The sequence below is a fragment of the Larimichthys crocea genome, chromosome XIII, assembly GCF_000972845.2.
Source record: "Larimichthys crocea isolate SSNF chromosome XIII, L_crocea_2.0, whole genome shotgun sequence".
NCBI lineage: Eukaryota > Metazoa > Chordata > Actinopteri > Sciaenidae > Larimichthys > Larimichthys crocea.
In genome coordinates, this window is record NC_040023.1 from 39,220,335 (window position 1) to 39,240,600 (window position 20,266).

The following is a 20,266-nucleotide window of genomic DNA, read 5'->3' on the forward strand; positions in this document are numbered from 1 at the left end:
GTTGTTCTGACTATATCTGAGATTGTTGGAGTGAGATATATTTCCAAAGAACTTTTCAGTCCTAAAAAAAGTCATTGACTTTGCACTCCTGCAGGTCAGACAGATGATCACTTTATCTTGGAGAAAAATGAACATACCCTTGATGCATATATGGATAAAGGAGATTGCATCTAGAGGAAAAGCAAGAAAGTGTGTGTGGAAGCCTTTAATGGAGTCTCTTGGACGTCAAGGTGCACAGTCATCTTGAAAATAAAAAATGTTTTATTTTTATTTAATTTTATTTCTTCAGTGTGTGACGTGAGATGTTTTGTAGACATCATGACTACATATTTTATGGTTTAATTAAAAAATACTCATAATTATTTTTGTCTATTTGTATATGTGTAATATATGGAAAATTCATTTAAGTGGATGCAAATGCTCATATTAAAAGTCCTATCCACAGAAATCATACAATGAAAGAGCATGCAACAACTTGTTATATTAAACCAAAGACAGATACAGGTTATATTTCTTAAAGCAGGTCTACACTGCTGCATGTAGCACTACTGATGCAAAGAAACTCAGCTATAAACTGCGATGCTATTAGGCAATATAAAAAAAGAGGGACTGCACCTTTAAATAAGAAGCATGCACGATTTTTCACACAATAAATGACATAAAAACTGTCACCCTGTGGCTAAAACCCATTCCGCATCCATCAGAATGATTTCCAAACCATATTCCTAATACTTACATTTACTGTCAAAGTTCTAATGTGTGTGATTTATGTCGCCTCCTGTGAAATAATAATAAGTATTTTTCAGCACCCGGGGCCTCTTTTTCCGCAGTGAGCCAAGTAAAATAGCTCAAAATCTCAAAGTTAAATTATCATTTAGTGTCAAGAGATTCTTTGCAGTAACAGCTGCAGCAGGGGGTCATAAGCGGGCATCACTTAGTGTTTGCAAGAAGGAACCCGCTGAGCAATTTTACACTGATTAGCTGCTTAAAAGCTGCAAAGTTGTTCAGGGCGTCTTGGATAAAAATCAGACTGAATGAGGATTTATAGAAAAAGTGACCAAAATAATCTGGGTTACGCAACAAAAAAATTAAAGTTAATAAAGACATTTATAGATGCGTCTGTAATTTTAAAATATGTTCTAATCTGAAATCAAAAAGATCCATGTGTGAGTGGGAAGGTAAAGACGCTGATTTAGTCAGTCGACAAACACATTTCTGATCTTCTCCTGCATGTTTGTCTCTTGTTTTTCACACACGAGTGCTCTCCATGACCGATAAATGTGAACCATCAGGCATACACTGTAAACATGTTGGGTGTAAAACAGCCAGGAAATGAGTAAAACATTTTTTTCCCCCTCCTTCCACTATTTTTAGTTCTTTCTGCCGCTCAGATTTACTGATATCACTACCATGGCTGATCCAAATCACAGTCACATTGGCCATATTAGTTCCCTGTACAAAACCTGTGGGAGGATGGCATTACATTGGCTCTAGTTTGTTATTCCAGCTCGCTCCGGCCCTAAAGCTGCTGCACCAAACCACAGCTGAAAAGCATCCAAGCACTAATATTATCTTTCTAATATTATCTTTCGCCACTGAGTTATAAGGACAAAGATGATCTAAGTGATGAATGCCCTTATGGAAAGTCATGCATTTGCTAAATATGGTATATGGTACAGTGAATGGCTTGGTCAGAGAGCTGCAGGGATAGAACAGGTGCACGGTGGAGGAAAACTCATGCATCTGGATCACTGAAAGCCAATTTAGACCCATTTTCATGCAGAAAGACTTTCAACATTTATCTCATGTATCTGTTACAAAACAATAGACCCAAATCCATTTAAGCAGTGTTCAGTGTACCTTCAACAGAGCATAGAGTTACTTCATATCAGTCAAAGGCTATCGCCTTTACTTCATTGTTAGCTCGACCATTAATCCTCATTAGGTGGACGCTGTCTTCCCTCCCTCTTTCATACAATTGATTCTGGAGGTCACGGTGTGTCTTAAAAACTGACTGACTGAGGTTCACTTTAAATAAATCACTTCACAAAACATAACACAGTCCGCTTTCTCTTCATCATGTGAAGAATTCATCCTTTTGTAGCAACGTGATGTCATTTCTCGAGCAGACCTTTTGACCTCTTGCCATATATGTACATTTCCTCTTCTGTTTTTCTGTTATTACTTCTCTGTGGCGGAGCCCGCCATTCCTGCTCTGGATTCAACTCGCCTACCTATGCACGAGAGATTCACAGGGAATGAGGCGTGTGTCATCAGGTGTTGCGTAATTATATCTCATTGATATCAGCCTCTTCTGTTCACTATTCACTTCCCTGCAGCCATATCAAAGCTGCATATGGTTACTGCTAATGCAAACACAGCATCAGAAACATACAGTGGCTTCATTGTGAAGGAGTCACGGGAAATGCTACGGTTTCTCTTACCCCGGTTAGGGCAGATTGAAATTGAAAAGCATCTACAGAATAGTAATTTAGGCATGAAGTCAGATCTGTGTTGAAATTATTACTCACTACTTCTTCTTCTTTGTTTAAGCTACATGACGTTGTTTGGCTGCACTGTAAACAGATACCCCAGCTGCTCTCCTGTTGTATCTCAAAGTAGCTGCTCAAGGAGTGTTTACTCTGGCGTTAAACTGTGGCTTGCCATTACCATGGTAACCAGAGCCAAATTGCCAAAATTAACAATTGACTGAAATCTGAAGGATTACAGCTATAAAAACTGGATGAATTAATAAACACAATGTAGAAAGGAGACTGAGAAGACTTTCAATTTTGACACTGAATATTCTGTTTGTGTTTTGAAGGTGATCAGCTGATCGGCGAGCTAAAGGAGCCGTGATCCGGTGCGGTTCAGTGCGTTTAACCTTTAATGCCTCAGTATATCTGACAAAACGAGCAGCTGACGCGGAAACTCGCCACAGACTGTAGAGATCACATGACTGCGTAGTGACACATCAGCTGGTCTGAAAGCGTGTAATGGACTGGAGCTGTAAGACCACCACACACACGCACAAACACACACAGACACACAAACACACACAAACACACTCTAATGCATAGAGCCATTCAGCTCTTGGCCAAGCATAGAGGGTCAGTATGATGGGAGGAGGGGCGATCCAGAGATAGAAAGAAAGAGAGACGTATATCTGTATGTAGGACCCAGCTGTTACACTAATCTGACAATCCAACAGGATTTAAGGCCACATCTCCCGGCTGGCTCACACACACACACACACACAAGGCCTCTCTGCGTGGAATCCTCTTCTATTATATATGGCCTTATGAAACATGCATCTTGAGTGAGAGAGAGAGTGTGTGTGTGACTGTCCTGCTGCCAGAAATGCCTTGAGATTCTGACACAACTGCCGCTCCCACACTCCACAATACGCCACCGTGTATTTGTGTGCGTACGAGGGTGCGTGTTAGACGATTTGTTCGTGGCGTTCAGGGAGTGCCAGTGTGTGTGTGTGTGTGTGTGTGTGTGTGTTGGTGAGCATATTGATGTTTGGTTGGAGAAATGTTGCAGTGAGCGGTGAATGCTGCTGGTTGGCTGGTGGGTCAATGACTGCGTTTTTGTGGCTGCTTCTATGAAGTGCTGGAGAGAGCGCAGAAGGAGTGAGGCTGAATGCGGATTTATGTGTGTGTGTGTGTGTGTGTGTGTGTGTGTGTGTGTGTGTGTGTGTGTGTGTGTGTGTGTGATTATAGCCTGGCTCAATGGGCCTATTTCTGCAGGGCCAGTGGGAGGGTGTGGCGCCTGTGGCTGGAACTTTTCTCGTGTTTCTAAGGAACTTTTCAAAGGGGCTCAGAAATGTGGCTGCGTGTGAGAGAGAGCGCCCCGCGGACCATGATGCCTTTGTGTACCAAGAGTGAGAGAGAGAGAGAGGGGCACTCAGAGTACACTCACAAACGATAATCAATGGTCTCTTTTCAACCCTAAATCGAAAAACCTTAACACACACACACACACACACACACACACACACACACATGCAGGAAAATTCACACACAACCACACGATGATGAGAATCACATTTTTGATGTGGATCACAAGGCATCATCTGCACTTGTGTGCGTATAATTACAGTTTGCGTAATCAGGCTAATGGCAGTCATGCGACTTCCCCGACCCAAAGGAATTATGGGAAGGAGAAAGAGAGAAATCGATGTATGAAAAAGAGAGAATTTTAGAAAATAAAGGTGCAAGCGGAGAACACTTGAGAGGAGAGTGATGACGGGATGGATGGACCCAGAAGCAGAGGTGGTGGAGAATGAGAGAGGAGTGTTTTTTGTCTTTGATGCAGAGGAGAAAAATCCAATCAGCCCTTTGTAATTCAATCTGGAAAGAGAAGATGCAACTGTGCGTGTGTGTGTGTGCGCGCAGAGGGCATGATGCATATTATTATCATGATGCCATACCTTTTCTCTCACACACACACAGAGGAGGTAAACAAATTACTGCTCCAGGGCCACCCTGAGCAGCTGACCTTGCTACACTCTCTCAGCTCCCTCCAATTGGTTGACTGACTTTGTAAGTGTATGTGAACTGCCAGCCCTTAGAGCGCTTTCCAGCCAATAGATTTTAGGCCAAGTGACTGTCAGCGCAGCCAGATAGCTGATTGATTCTTCGTGTATCATAACAGCCCTTGATATCGAACACTAATTACACAGGTTGTGAGATCTGGAGGCACAGTGAACTCTCGATACAGCAGTCTACGCTCGCTGTCTTAATGGGCCGAGCAGACTGACTGCTTGTGACCTAATCAGATATTTATCATGAGATACTGATTAACTCTAACAGAATTAATGTCAGAAGACTTGATCGTGACCCAACATGGGGAACTGGGACGGAAATTAGACATTTGCTTTGTCCTGATTTGTTTGTTTTTTTCAATAAAAGGCTTGTGTGTTGTCTCGGCGGATGTGCAGATGTTATTCAATATTTTGCGTCATCTGATATGATTGTATTTATCAGATGATGTATGGCAGAGGCTCCCAGACTGTGATCAGGACTCACAAAAATGGTTCACAAGATGTTTAACCTTTCAACACCCGCCTAGCCGCAATAGCTAAGGTTTCTTCTTTATATTCTCCTACAATATATCTGGATTATTTATACAACTAGAGTGATGATAGAGACTAAAATGATTCAGCTTCTTCATTCTTGTCATTTATAAATGTTATCTTAGACTATAACCGGTATTTTTTTGTTTTTGTTTTGACATTTTATAGACTAAGGAATTTGGTGGTTAATCAAAAAATAATCAATAAAGGAATCAATAATGAAGACAATCAGTCAAAGCTCTAGACAAGTGTAGATACATATATTACATGCTCCCATTCGTCTAATATTTCATAGTACAAGCAGTGCAGTGAAGTTTTTATCCTGCAGTGGGAGGCAAAAGATTAATGAGACAGAAAATACACTAAATTTGTGTTTTTTTATTAAATAGCTTGGCTTTTTTCTTATAAAATATTAGATCATTTTACATATTCCGGCCTAAACTATCAAATGAAATAGTTTGAAATCAGTATTTGTTTGAAGTGCTTGCTCAACTAATCAGCTAGTAATTTTATACACAGTACTTATTTCAGATACAGTACTTGTCGTCACACTGAGGTTGCCAGCTTTGGCACCATCGTGCCTGTTAGCTGACTAACTAACACCATGTATGTGTGTTTTAACGAGAAATTGTCAGCTCTACATTTCTGTACATGGACGAAGACAATTTTTTTACGTGTCAATGAGACAGTTTTAAGACACGTTAGCAAGGCCAGCTGTTTCCCCCAGCTTCCAGTCTTTAACCTCCAGCTACATACTTAACACACACAGAAAGCGACTAAACATTTAACATGTTGAACTGTTTGGCAGTATTTTCTTGCCTATAAGCAGTTCAGACATTGTTATGAGGGGCAACGTTCACATATAAATGCAGCAGGCAGGCGTGAGCACTTTGATAATGAGGATTAATGGATAACGGTATGATATTATTCTGGTAGGAGCTCCCTGTTGCCACTTAGACGGCATTATCTCCCGTCTGTTGAATCACCTCAGCTCAAATCTGAACATTACACCAAGCTTCAGGTACAAGCGTGTTCATTCACTTGATGGTTCTGCAGTACGGTTAAAGATAGCTCCATCCCTCCATGGGCAACATTACTCAGTGACTAATTAATTAAGAGGCGGATTGAAGAAACTAATAGCTGGTGAACAATTGTCTAATACCTAGATTAGCTCCACAGTGTTTGGTGTAAAAATCGGTGATCATTACTTCACCGATACCGTTGGCTCGGTTTAATTATAGTCTGATTGTGACGCTTGTGGTCAGTGTCGTTGTAAACGAGTGGGAATGTGTATCTTGTGGACAGAGAAATAAACCGTGCCGTGATACAATCTTGCTCTTGCAGCCCTCCTCTCTCTTCTGTCTCGGTGTAATCCTGTCCAGGTTGTTCTCTCCATTCAATCCGTCTCAGCTGCTCTAAGCTCTTTACAGGCCTGCGTTAACCACCAGCCTCTCTCTCTCTCTCTCTCTCTATGTTTCCCTCTGTCACTTTGCAGATACCAGAACACCAATCCACCCTTTCGTCCTCTCTTTTTCCTTCCTTGTCGGCTCCTTTGCTCTTTTATCATTTCACTACAGCCAACCCCTCCCCATTCATCTCATGCTATTTTCTGATGAGCCACTCATATCCTTTTACCACTTTTACATATTAACTCATTCTCCGTTCCTCTCCATGTCTGCTGCATTTTCTTCTTCTCTCCAAACTGCTTTTCTTTTCGTCTCCTCTCCCTCCTCTGCACTTTGGCCACCAACCCCTGCTTTAATATCACTTTTGTCTGTGATTGCCTCTGACCTCATTCCCCTCTCATTCTCTTCAAATCTCCTCTCCCTCCATCTCCACACAATATCTAATCACTTTCAAATCTGTCGCCACACCTTTTCTGTTTTGTTCTGTTTCCACCTGAGGTGTTAAGAAACAATTTATGTTCAGCCATGACTAAGCTGAATCATTCTTCACAAATTACAGTTTGGTATTGAACCTAAATACCTAATATTTCTGGGCATTACAGAAGCTGAAGAAAAAGGGTAAACGACGTGAAGCAACAACAACAACAACAACAACAAAAAACTGGGGACGATGCAATCATAGTAAATGTGCCTTGTTACCACCATGACACCATGACACCCAAACCTATTTTGGTGCTGATAGAAATTCGCCTGTAGCAGCGAGAATAGAAAGAGACAGAACAATCTGCTCCGATTTCACAAGAAAACCTAGAAAGATTGGTTAAAAACTGAGATAAATAAACATAATATTGTGAAGCATATTGTAAGTTGGCATTAATCATATGCTGATAGTCTTACATTACCAGTTAAATACTATATTTTAGTACTGAAACAAAATAAAGTCACCAATGATTATATATGAAAAATGCATGGTTGTATCTTAACAACTGTGAGAATTTAATGTTGTTTTCTGTTTTATATTCATCTATTTATTTCTGTAGATTGAATGTTTTCCAGGGTTTGGTTGGGTAAAATAAGCTATTTGAAGACATTGGATTCTGAGAAGTGGTGACATTTTACTTTACTTTGACAGTTTTAGACTAAAATGAAAAGATAAAAATCAAAAGATGTTGACAGAGATAGAATTAAACAATAGTTGACACCAACTTGTATTTCATTAAGGCCAGACTCTTGTATGACTGCTCCTGTTTCGGCACCGAATAACATTTGAGCTTCTTTTGTTAAATGAAAAATTGTTTTTATAACTTTAACCGCAATCAATAGCGAGCATCCATCAGCAACAATTAAAGCAAAACTGTCAAACATTTGATATTCTTGTGACTATATTTCATGACTTCTGAGTTCTTACCACCTACCATCTACTGTCTGGGGATTTCTAGATTCAAGTTAGCTGCTTGAGCAGTGTCATGATGGCCACTAACAAACCTACGCCCTTTACATTTTTTCAAGGACGCACCTTACCCGAAACAATGCTCTTCCCTCCTCTGTAGTTGTACAGGACTTCTTTGTGTCATCCAACCCAATATGAAGAGCTGCTCTAAAGATTCTGGATTGTTCCTGCAATGCAGGCTTTTCTTTTTTTAAAACTCTTTGATTTTTTTTTTCCCACACAGTTTCACCAACAAAAACTGGAGGATTGCACTCCCTATTGAGCAAAGCGTTCAGAAACTAGCTTGTTAGTGTCCAAACATTTGATGGTTCCAGCTTCTCAAATGTGAGAATCTGCTGCTTTTCCTTGTCCTAACATCACAATAAAACTGAGGATGTTCAGGTTTTGGACTGTTGTTTGGGCAAAACAAAAAATGTAATCACCTTTGGCTCTGGGAAACTGTGATGGGTGGGGTTTTTTGTACACCAAACTAAAAGAGGGGAAAAAATCACATCATCATGTTTTTCCACAATAAATGTAAACTATCTAACTAAATATACAACTAAATATAGCTCCAACCCATATTTTAAAATGTCAAAAAAGGAATTAATGTCAAAAGAATGTGCCTCTCCTCCATCAGTGCCTCCTCCTGCTGTGTCTAATGTTTCGGTGTTGTGTGACCTGTCAATCTGTCATGTGTATTTGCCTCAGTCATGTCACGTCCTGTCAGACAGACACCCCGCTCAGTCCAACACGGGAGACAATTATCATGTCACACATACAGCTAAATAAACAATACACTTGAGGACACACACACACACAAATGCTCACACACTCTCAGTGTCGGACAGCCTTTCAGACCTGGGTCTCTGTTGGATAAGATTAGGGTTAATCCACAACTGTTGGAATGAAAGATTAAGAATGAATCACCTGCTACCGCAAACGTACGTGTGTGTGTGTGTGTGTGTGTGTGTGTGTGTGTGTGTGTGTGTGTTTGGAGGTGTTTATGGAGGGCCTTATGGGAGAGAGAACCTGCTGCAACCACCAAGCAATATTACAGATTCCCTACCCACACACACACATACACACACACACACACACGCACACACACACACACACACACACACACCTCATTAGCTTCAGTGGCTCGTTCAAACTGCAAACGTCTTTGAAAGAGCCCTTTAAAGCAAAGGGTTCAAAGGTTTACTTGAGAAGATCCACACACACATGCATCCACACACACACACACACACACACACACACACACTCTGCAGGTTTCAGAGTCTGTATTTAATTGGATCGATGTTTTTCCCTCATGGCTTGCCGATAATTGAGGTGACATGAGTAACATGTGGGAAGCCTTTTGTTACTAAATTCCTGTTTATTAAGACAGGCAAAATAAACGAGGGGCTCTCTGCAGCAACGGTGGAGGAAGAGGAGGAAGAAGAGGGGCTGGTGGGTGGAGGGTGTAGAGATGGATGGATGGGGAGAGGAAAAACGTTGCAGCAATGAGCTCCTGACCTCGTTCACTCCTCTGTCGGGACGTTAGGCTAAATAATTCAAACGCACACATACACAGTCACATGCCTTTCGCACACAGTATTTCTCACTCTTGTTCGCACAAGCGGCTTCCCTGTGCCCCTCCATTGCCTCCTCTGCCTCCGTTTCACATGTAAACACACTTAAAAAACACACGCCTATATAAAATCCCCCTTTTTGTGCAGCACTCAGGAAGCTCCCTCCTGGTTTGGATCTATAAATACTCACTTCCTGCATCCTTACTATCACAAATTTAGCAACCAATGACAAATTAAGCACACAAGCAGATCTCTGTCACCGTTCATTTTAATGAAATTATGAGTCGAAAACCCCGCAGACAAGAATAAAAATAAAACTGGAATTAATTCTCTATCAGCGTTGACGGGAATCACGCATCAAGGAATGATATCCGTAAGTCAAAGCTGATGAAATCTCTCCGTGATCAGAGAAAACGATGACATGAAGGTCGTTTGAAAATAGAAACTGTGACGCCGGATCAAAGACGAGACAAAATGAAGGGATGACAAATTGGGTGACAAAACATTCATATATCCAATTATGTGCTTGCATGCATCTCAGAAAATCTCTGATTTACTGAACTTCGCTCCTTAACTTAGCTCTGACCTGAGCCTCTTTCCCTGCAACCACCACCACCACCACCACCACCAACACCCCATGAGATGTGAAAGCTGTTGAAGTAAAGTACTTTCACAAATTACTGCACCACAACAAGCCATTCAGATTTTCACCCATATAAAATCTCTTCCGTTCATATCTGGTTTGATGTTGTTCCCATTTTACTTGATCTTTACCTCTTCCTGCAAAGGCTTAAAGACAACCCCCTGAGACCACACACTAACTTCCACTGTGTCTTCATTTACCAGCACTCTCTACCACTATTAAGTGCAAACAAACTTACCGGGCTATGAGTGGCCAAAGTGGCCATTTTCCAAGATGGGCTCCCAGAGGAACAGTGATAGCATTTCCAGCCAGAGGCATTAAAATGTCTCCACCAATGACATGCAGCCAACAAAACTAGTTCTTTGCGCAAAGCAGAAGAGATTTGGTGCCATGAAGTGAAAACTCTAACCCTGTTTTTAATGGTTTTAGCATTTGTTTTGTACTATATCAAAGGAAAACAGCACAGTTCATCATACACAATATTATTTTATGGCCAAATCAATACCTGTCAAGTGTGCGTGTGTGATTGTTTAGTCTATAAAATGTGAAAAACAGAACATGAAAAATAGCCATCACAAGTTCCCAGAGCCTAAAGTACCAAGAGTCCCAGAATTTGATTCACAGAGATATAAATTAGAGAAGAGCAGTAACTCATCAAAGTTGAGACTCTGGCTCTTTTTTAAAGGAGTTTTGGACATTTTATGTTTTATGAGTAAGTCAACAGTCAAGTGGTGACAGAAAATGACAGGACAGAAAAAGGTCCCCACCCAAAATCACCCATCTGTGATTATGATAGTCTGCGCCTTAAACACTTCAAAATATATTACTATACTTTGACAAAACAATCTAGGGATGAAAAAAAACCCCAATTATTTTAATAATCATTTAATACGAGGATTATCTTTCTTTCTAATCTTGATTAAACACCCCCAAACATTCAGTTTGATATCATAAAAGACTGTGTTCATATTTCAGAAGTAGGAAGTGTTTTTCTTAAAATAATAACTTGAGAATACTTCAGAAAACCAAAGAAGAAGAAGAAGAAGAAGATTAATTTTCTGTCAACTGCAGTCAAAACGATCCTAAACCAAAGCCCCTAGCAGTGGATGAAATCCTAACAATGACTAGGCTTTTAACAGATTAATCTCCATGACAGCTAAGTAAACTCTACCACTGTTGAAGACCATTTGATATGGCTGAAAGCTCCAAATCAATCAATCACTGTTTCACCAGTGGATTTAGTCTCAATGGGGGAAAAAAAGAGTAAAAAAAAAAAACGTGCCTGGCAAAGTTACCATCAGACAAACACAAAAAAAAGCCAACAGATGGAGGGAGTGTGTGATGGAGGTCACATCGAGGCCAGGGTCTAGTCGGGGAGCGTGAAGGCCGGCTTTATCACGGCCTCAGACCGCTCTTATCAGCCGACTGCCAGGAAATACACATTCCAGCAGTCCCATTAGACCGCATTGGGTTTCACCTCTGCATGACCCCGCCCTTCCGGTCCCTTCGTTAACCTAATTATCCCATCGTTACGGAAACGCGTCAAGAAAGAGAGTAGCACTAAAGAGGTACACATACACACACATGAATGATATGAGAGAGAAATGATAATGCCAAGTTAACAGCATTAATACTGCTGACGGAGGGCATCTGAGACACACACACACACACACAAAGGTTTGTCGGTGGGAAGGAGGCGCCCTGTTTCTGAGGTTTTCATTTATAGCAAAACCTCTAACACAGAAAGATCCCAGAATGCTTTGTGGTCTCGGGAGCCGGCACTGCGTTTATGCTCTCTAATTTGGAGTCCTGTAATAGCACAAACACACACACACACAGACACACACACACACACACTACTGTGAAGGTGAAACATAACTGCTGTCTTTTTCCCTTCTCTGTTTTTTAATTTATAGTAGTGAGACAGATGGACAAGAGAGGAGGAGGAGGAGGAGGAGGAGAAAAGAGGCAAAGGGAGGAGAGAAAAGAGAGGAGTCAAAAAATAGAGAATGAGATAAGAAAAGCTGTGAATGAAGAGAAGCAACGCAGGTGACAAGAAAAAAAAAACCTTGAGAAGAAACAGAATGAAAGAGAGAGAGAAAGAGAGAGAGAGAGAGAGAGAGAGAGAGAGAGAGGGGGGGGGGGGGGAAGGGGGGGAGAAGGGAGGCGATCGAGAGGAGGGCGATAGAGCTGTGATAGCAGCAGCCATGCTGGTTGTCATAGCGACGGTAGAGCAGGTAGAGCACAGTCTCCTGGGAATGAGCAGCGAACGCCTCCCTCCCCCACCCTCTCTCTCTCTCTCTCTTTCTCTCTCACTCCACATCCCTCCATCCTGGCTCTGTCTCCATCCCTCCGTCTCCATCCCCTCGCTGTCGTCCCCACCATCCAACACTCATACGCCTCCGTCTCCTCTTCATCTGCTTGCCTCCCACTCCTCACTCCTTCACTCTGTTTCTGGGCTCTACCCTCTTTCTTTTTTCATCCTCTTTCGATCACACACTTCGTTTTTTCTTTTTTTTTGCCCATCTCACCATTACCTTAACTCTTTTTCCATCCTTACCTCTCTCTATTTTATCCCGTCCACTCCTTCCATCTTTCTCATTATCCTGTGGTCTGTACACCTCCCTTTTTTCCATCCCTCCCCTCTCCTCTCCCTCCTCTCCTCTCTATATTCATCTAACCCCCCCCAAGAGAATATATATGTATGTCTGCGCAGTGCTGCCCAATTACTGCAAGGGAGACTGTGTGTGTGTGTGTGTGTGTGTGTTTAGTATCTACAAGAGCTGTGTTTCTAGCCTGTTTTGACCTACCTAAAACACCTCCAGCGTTCTCCGTCTCCCTCTGACTCACTGAATCAACAAAACCGCTGCGACTATTCACTATCACAGCCAGTGTCTGTGTGAATGCAGCGTATCTGTGTGTATAATCAGGGATGTTAATGTGCATCGGTGCATACATGTGAGCGAACGTGCCGACGCTTGTGTGTGTGTGTGTGTTGCCTGGTCGTGATGAGAGGAGCCAAAAGTTTCCAGCTGGATGAATTCAGGCTATATAACGGCATTCTTTCTAATTCGTGGGATGACTTGAACACATTCCACAGGGGGGGAAGTTTAGTGTTGCACAATGTTGTGGAGCCAAATGATTGAAGAAAACAGGTACTTTCTAGGCTGTGGCTGGCAGTGCGAACAGAGATTAGAAAGTACAACAACATGGCACTGCAGCCCTGGGTATCAGTAAATAAAGATTTAGTAATAAGCATGGGAGCTGAGGACGTATTTAGATGCTCTGCTTATATGAAAGTACCAATAAATCAATGTAAAAACACTGTCTTTAAAGTACTTTTCAGCTAAATGTACTTAAACTAACAAAGTAATAGTACTGCAGTGAAATGACCCCAATGACAAGTGTTGGACGACCAACCTAGATAAATCAAATGAGGGTTTGTGAGATGATAAATGAGAGAGTTTTTGGAGAACTAATCTTTGGTTTTCTTGTGAAATATTGGACAGATTTACTTCTGTTGGCGTTAACAAACCTCTTCAGGGTGATTTATTTTGCCAACAATGACCCACTCGTTGTGCATTATCCAACTTATTACACATACTTTGTGCCAAAATGTTCATTTAAAAATTATTTTATTGCGTCTACTTTGCTGGTCCAACATCTATGATCAGATTTTTGTGCATAACAGACAGTAGGATGCTGTAATGGACCAATCAGAACCGTGTATCCATCAAAGCCGTGTAATAAGTCAGAGGTAAACCCTCCCAGTTTAGTTAGCCAACCCGAGAGACTTTACATTACTGTGTATGTTCTCAGGGGGGCTTTGCCTTTGCCTAATAGCTGGTAGCCAATAGAGGGAGGCCAACACTGGAGTAATGAGCTCTCCATTTTATTATATATATATAAATATAATGTGGTCAATAAAGGCATGGATTCATTTCTTGGATCAGAAATATTTTATGGTGCTATACGGATTTTTATTTATTTTTTTCTGTATAGATTTTTCTGCCCAGCTTTGAGCTTTTAGTTTTTTTTTTGTTAATTGAACTCCAGATTTTGCTCTGAGCTCCTATTGTTCTTCCAGCACACACCGAAATAACAGGTATTGTGTCGGCGGGTTTCTTCATCCCCCATGCGGCGTTATCGGTCCAATAGCAAATGGGAAATTCTGTTTTTTCAGTCGAAATCAAACATTCAAACTTTCTCCACAAGAGAGAGAGAAAGTCATTTCAGTCAAATGCGACACATCTGCTAAGCCGGTCCTTCACATGTGATAAGAAATTGCTTTCAGATATGAGTGAGCAGCAGCATGTGTATGCGTCCAGCGCGCACATAAATAGCCAGAGGAGGGAGATGGGGCTGTTTTTGCTCCCTGAAGGCCGTCGTTATTCTGTTTCTCAGTCCGTGCTCACCTCCAGACGCCGGCCTTCTGAATACAGCTCCGGATATGAACCGTGATCCTTTTCATTTCCTCTACACACTGCAAGGTGACCCCCATACCCCTCACCCATCCTTTCACACACACACCTGAAATACCTCCTCCACACCAGGAGTGTTTTCTACCTGTGTGTGTGTGTGAGGGGACTTTGTCCTCCAGGAGAGTGAGAAGGACCCACTTCCTGTGTCAAATTGCCTCTCACATTCCACACTCTCCCTCAATCCGCCTCGCATGGGCTATTTTTTCCTCTTTCTTGCTCCTTCTCTCTTTCTTCGTCTCTCTATGGGGGGCTTTGTCGGCTATCGGAGGCACAAAACACTGATTCATTCCACGAGTTAAACATGATCCTCAAGAACACAGCGCTTTTCCGCCTCACACGCACACTTTTCAAGGAGCGAGGGCTGGCGAGAACAAGTTTTTGGCAGTGGAGATTCACTATTTTTGAGCCCACACACAGACAGATGGACAGTGAGCTCTCTCACAAAGGCAGACGGATGCACACACACACACACACACACACTGTGGCTATCTGTGGGATACAACAGATGTCTGTGGGAAAACCAGTCTCCAGTGTAAAAATATAGTCATCCGGAAATGATGTCACAACTCCGATAACAGGAAATACACACAAAGACACACGACACCGGGGATCACTCGTCAGACGAAACACACACTCAAAGAGTCGGTTGGTCTCAAGCCAAGCGGTGTCTAAAGAAAGATCTTGTCAGCCTGTGACTGTGTGTGTGTGTGCATGTTCAAGGCCTGGGTTGCTTGAGGTGAGCCTTGCAATTATAACACTGTCAATTGATGTGTGTGTGTGTTACCTATTCCAACACAGTGCACTCCTAACACAGTGTATATTTAAGTGTGTGTGTATATATGTGTCGCACCTGTCTCCATCTGTAGACTTTAAGACAGATTAGGTCAGCTTGAGGCCAAGGATCTCTGGCAAAGATTGCAGCCGACTGACCCAGTAATAATCACTGTGTGTGTGTGCGTGTGTGTGTGTGTTGAAAACCCCTGTCAAAACCAGTGAGGCAGCACAATGACACTCCAAGATGTTGACAATACAAATATTGTGTCCGAGTGAAGAAATCAAAGCGAGACTGAACAAGGCCAGACAAGGCAATCAACCAGCCCCGGGGGCCTCAAAAAGTACAAAGAGTACACAGCACCTCAATTGTTTTTTGTATTATAATTATTTAAAAAAATGTTAGGGAACTTGCCTGAAGTCTGTGTAAAGGCAATTATTTAAATTAAATATGTGGGAAAACAGTCAAAGACCTTGAACTGAAATGTGCAGTTAGAGCTTGAAACAGTTTTTCACCAGTTTTCAGTCCAGGATTTTGTGGGCGGACCTAAAGGGTGGCTCGATGACACGCTGAGGCCACCCTGGAGCGTACCCCTGCACCCCGAGCAAAGAGACAGAGATAAATTGATCTCGCCCAAGTGTTTCAAAGTTAGTCGTGTCATTTTCTGAACTCATCTGACACGTTTCAGTTCACGCTTCAAAATTGCTGTTTCACTGCTCCAACAAGCAGGCGTGGCTTCACTCAGCGAACACGAATACTGCTCATTTTGACCCGATTTTGACACCTAATTTCATAAACGTCTTGTTGATATTTTTAATCATTCAAATTTGACTTTCTTCTTTGGTCTGACAAACTCAGAACACAAATTTATTCTTACTTTACACAGACTTCAAATGAATCAAGTTCTCTTCAATCAAATTACCACAAACTAATCCAAATGAAATCTCCCCTCCTCTTGTGCTTCCACTGTGAGGGATGACGTAGTGCAGAGTTTGACACTAGAAGGTTGTTTTCATTTTCATTTATCTCCTGATAGGGGAAAGTTGTGCTTGAGTCTGTTTTTTTTTTTTTTTTAACGTGGGTGTAGCAACATGATTCAGGAGTGATGGAGGGGGGAAAAACATACACCCATATACCGAGACTGAAGTAGGAGACATCTCAAACAAACATCGTCTGGAAGGGATCTTTAATTATCATTCCAGGGAAGGAGGACTGGTTGCACTGGACTTTATGGGACAGGGTAAATACACATTGCACAGAGGGTAGTAGGTGGAGATCAGCACATTTTAGTCCCAAAGCAGCTTAATCTGACCACGGGTGGAGGTGGTGTATTATAAAGATTACTATAGCACTCACTATTGAGCAGCAATAATAATAATATATATAATAATATTTGCATTGAAAACTCCATCTTTTGACTATTTTAAGCCTCCCTTTCTCTCAATGATTCAATGAGCTTCCACCCTCCTCTTCATCCACCACCACCTCCTCCTTAGAGGATAAATTTGGATAAATCGGTAACGGAAGGTGTGGGCGTGATAGGTGGTGGTGGTGGGGGGGGGGCGTGAAGCGCTCGGCGTGGATCCGGAGAAGAGGTGCGTGGAGAGAGAGAGGTGGAGGAGCTCACGCATTCCCAATCAGCTTCCCTTCTCGCGATTCCCGATGACATCATTCCATCCAAGTCTTCGTTCGCGCACCGCATCGCCGTTAACTTCACCGTTACCCCACCCAATTTTCGCCACAAACACACACGCACACACACCACACTGCCGCACAAACACGCCCATGCACACACCTCCGGGAGGATGCCCCCGGTCGGATTCTGGCATCCGGACAATGAGGCCGCCGTTATCTGGTAATGAAGGGAAGGGAGCGTGCATCTCTCTCAGGTTAGAGATCGGACATCTAATCCCCACTAACACACACACACACACACACACACACACACACACACACACACACACACGTCCTACAGCGCGACTACCCGGTAATAAAGTCGTTAAAGCCGCAGTATGACTGGAGCCCCTCAAATTAACGGCAGGATGTGAGCTGGTGGCACAGACACCACATACCGAGGCACCGCACAAAGACCCGTAATTAAGCTCAATTAGAGATTACCCGCTAATTACCGACACACACACACATGCACGCACACACCTCCTGACTCGAGGGGACACAGGCCACGATAAACCCGACACTGAGACACAAAGGCTGGTGTGTGTATGTGTGTGTGTGTGTGTGTCTGTGGGTGTGTGCGTAAAAGCGGGGGGTGGGGGTGCACGGGAGTCGCAAGCCCCCCTAGCGGGAGTCACGGACGACCAATAAGGGTTTGATAAGTAGGTCGAGTGCAGGATTTCCTACCGATCACCGACATCACTGTCTCATTAATGATAGCGCAACACGCACGTGCACGCGCACGCACACACATGCACAAATAAAAAAATAAAAAAATGTCCTGTGTGCTCCCCCGGTTAACAAAGGATCGGAAGCTCGTGCTTACCGTGGTGGCGTGAGCGAACAGCGCCGTGAGCGCCAGTAACCAAGGCAGCTTCATGGTCAGGGTGCGCGGGCACAGCCTCCCGGTGCCGCCGCTGCTGCCTTCACCGGGTTTGGGGAGGTAGAGGGGAGGGGACGAAAGCTGATGGTGGCTGGTGCTGCTGCTGCTGCCGCTGCTGCTGCTGCTTGCTGCTTGCTGGTCGGTGTCCCGGTAGTCTGTCCAACTTCAGAGCGCGCCGCCCGTCCGCGCGACCATCCGTCCTTCTACTCGGGCTTTTAAATCCAAGGCTTCACGCGCTGCTGCTGCTGCTGCTGGTCCAGGTCACCGGTAAACGATGAGACTAGCGCGAGGCCCCTCTTCTCCCTCTTCTCTGTCTGTTTCTCCGAGTTTCAGCGCTCGAGACCTGATAGATTTACTATCGGGAGACGGCAGACCTCTCTCTCTCTCTCTCTCTCTCTCTCCTCCCCCTCTCCGTCGAGGGCAGGATGTTCCGTATGGCGACGTTGCTTGGCCTGGGAGTCTGGCAGGAGGAGCGGTGTGTGTGTGTGTGTGTGTGTGTGTGTGTGTGTGTGTGTGTTAAAGAGAGGTGGGGGGGATCTCCGTGAGCAAAAGGCGAGGATGCCCCCTGCAGCTCGTTTAGACACCCACAGCCCCCCAAAGCAGCCTTTAAACACACACACACACACACACACACACACACACACACACACACACACACACACACATATATATATATGTATGAGGACAGCCCCGCAGCTCACCGCAGGGTTTCACGGTTGTGCCTTTGTGTGTTTGTGCGCTCAGGTGGTGGCCATTATTACACACCTTTTAACGGCTACCTCGGATGCTCTGCTGTGATTGGCTGAATCACGGTCAAGGCGGGTTTTTTTTTTTTTTTTTGTCTCTTTAAACAAACCCCGATGAGCTCACACCTGTGCCTACGTCACAGCACGCGTAAATATTTATACGCTGCTTGCGCTGTTAGCCTACTTGCGTCGCCTAGCAACCGCGCAGTTAAGCTAACTGTTAACGGCTCTAAGATAACTGATAACGAGGGAAATTAATAATTAAAAGCCATTATCTGTTATTGAAAACTGAATTACCTGTATAGAAATAAAACTAAAACCTGCTAACACTTTAAATTGGTTGAGATATTTTACCTAATTCAACAGCTAAGACCCCCAAACTACTTTTAAGTTGAGCTTGATGCCAACAGCAGCTGGACTAGATCATCTTCCCTCGCCCACTCACCATTCATCACAGTGGATAGTTTGTTTAGTTTTGCTTTCTCTTTCAAACTCCTGGAAAAAAGCCAAGAGTCTTGCGAAACCCTTTTATCAAATAGCTAAATGTTATCTGATATTAAAGCACACAAAACGGGCATTTTAGTGTAGCTCATGCACCCTTTCATAGAGCCTACAACTTTAAATCTAAAATCTGTTTTTAAAAGTGCCACACAAATATATATTTTTATACTGTTTAAGACGTTAAACCATTAAAGGTTCCTCTTTTGACTACTGTAATTTGGTTTCATGTCAAAGGCTGTAGGCTACATTTTGATACAGGGCCATTGTACAAAACTGGTAGACAAAACAAACATTTTTTTTGGACTCGGCTTACCACAAACCAACCTGGTAAAAGTGGGCAATTACCCCTGGGACCAGAGCCACAGGTGCTCCAAAAGCCTGTATTTATTGTGTGTCAGGGCCCTGCAAGTTGCCTACTTTTGCCTGGTTGGTAATCCATAAAACAGCCTACAGGTCTAACTCTAACTCTAACTGCAGTCCACCACAACCTACATTTATAGCACATGTTTTATGATGTGCTTAAAGAAACCAATAAACCACGGGATTACTGTCACCTACATCACACCCAACCTGATTTGTTTTTCAAAGTAACATCCTGGTTGTTGTGCTTAGGCCCTGCATGCTACAAACAAAAGCTGGACATATTTCCTGAGACATAAAATAGAACTGGGAGGCCACAAGCAGGGTTGGTATGTTTTGTTAGGACATCTGTTCAATGGTGCATTGTAGCCCGACAGCCTTTTGTTGCAAACCTTGGGATCATTACTCATGTCTGACATATAATTAAAGCATTAAGGCTTTATGTGGATCAACTTTTATTTTGTCCTCTCCTCAAACGCCAGTAACCCTAGACTGACGATACAAAGAGTTTCCCCATTGCTCATCTACTCGTCATGTAAATAATTATGTGGATGGATAGTTTTTGAATCAGAGTAATAGCCACTGTTTTGTGTATCCATCACAGAGACATAAGTTATTCCTTATTCAGAGTCATTACTGTAAGTGATCAATCTCTGTTGGTTGCCATAAGTCAGAGCCCATGCAACAAGATGCCAGCTGAATTAATCAATCAGT

The 20,266-nt window shown here is 43.0% G+C and overlaps 1 protein-coding gene across 1 annotated transcript in view; it reads right to left on the bottom strand.

Moving 5' to 3' along the window:
- Positions 1-18,423, bottom strand: part of sdc3 (syndecan 3) — a 36,133-nt gene extending 17,710 nt beyond the window's left edge. The window contains exon 1 of the mRNA XM_027287336.1: positions 17,889-18,423. Coding sequence (XP_027143137.1) covers positions 17,889-17,942 — 54 coding nt within the window. The 5' untranslated portion in view covers positions 17,943-18,423. The remainder of the gene's footprint in view (positions 1-17,888) is intronic.
- Between the last annotated feature and the right edge of the window lie 1,843 nt (positions 18,424-20,266).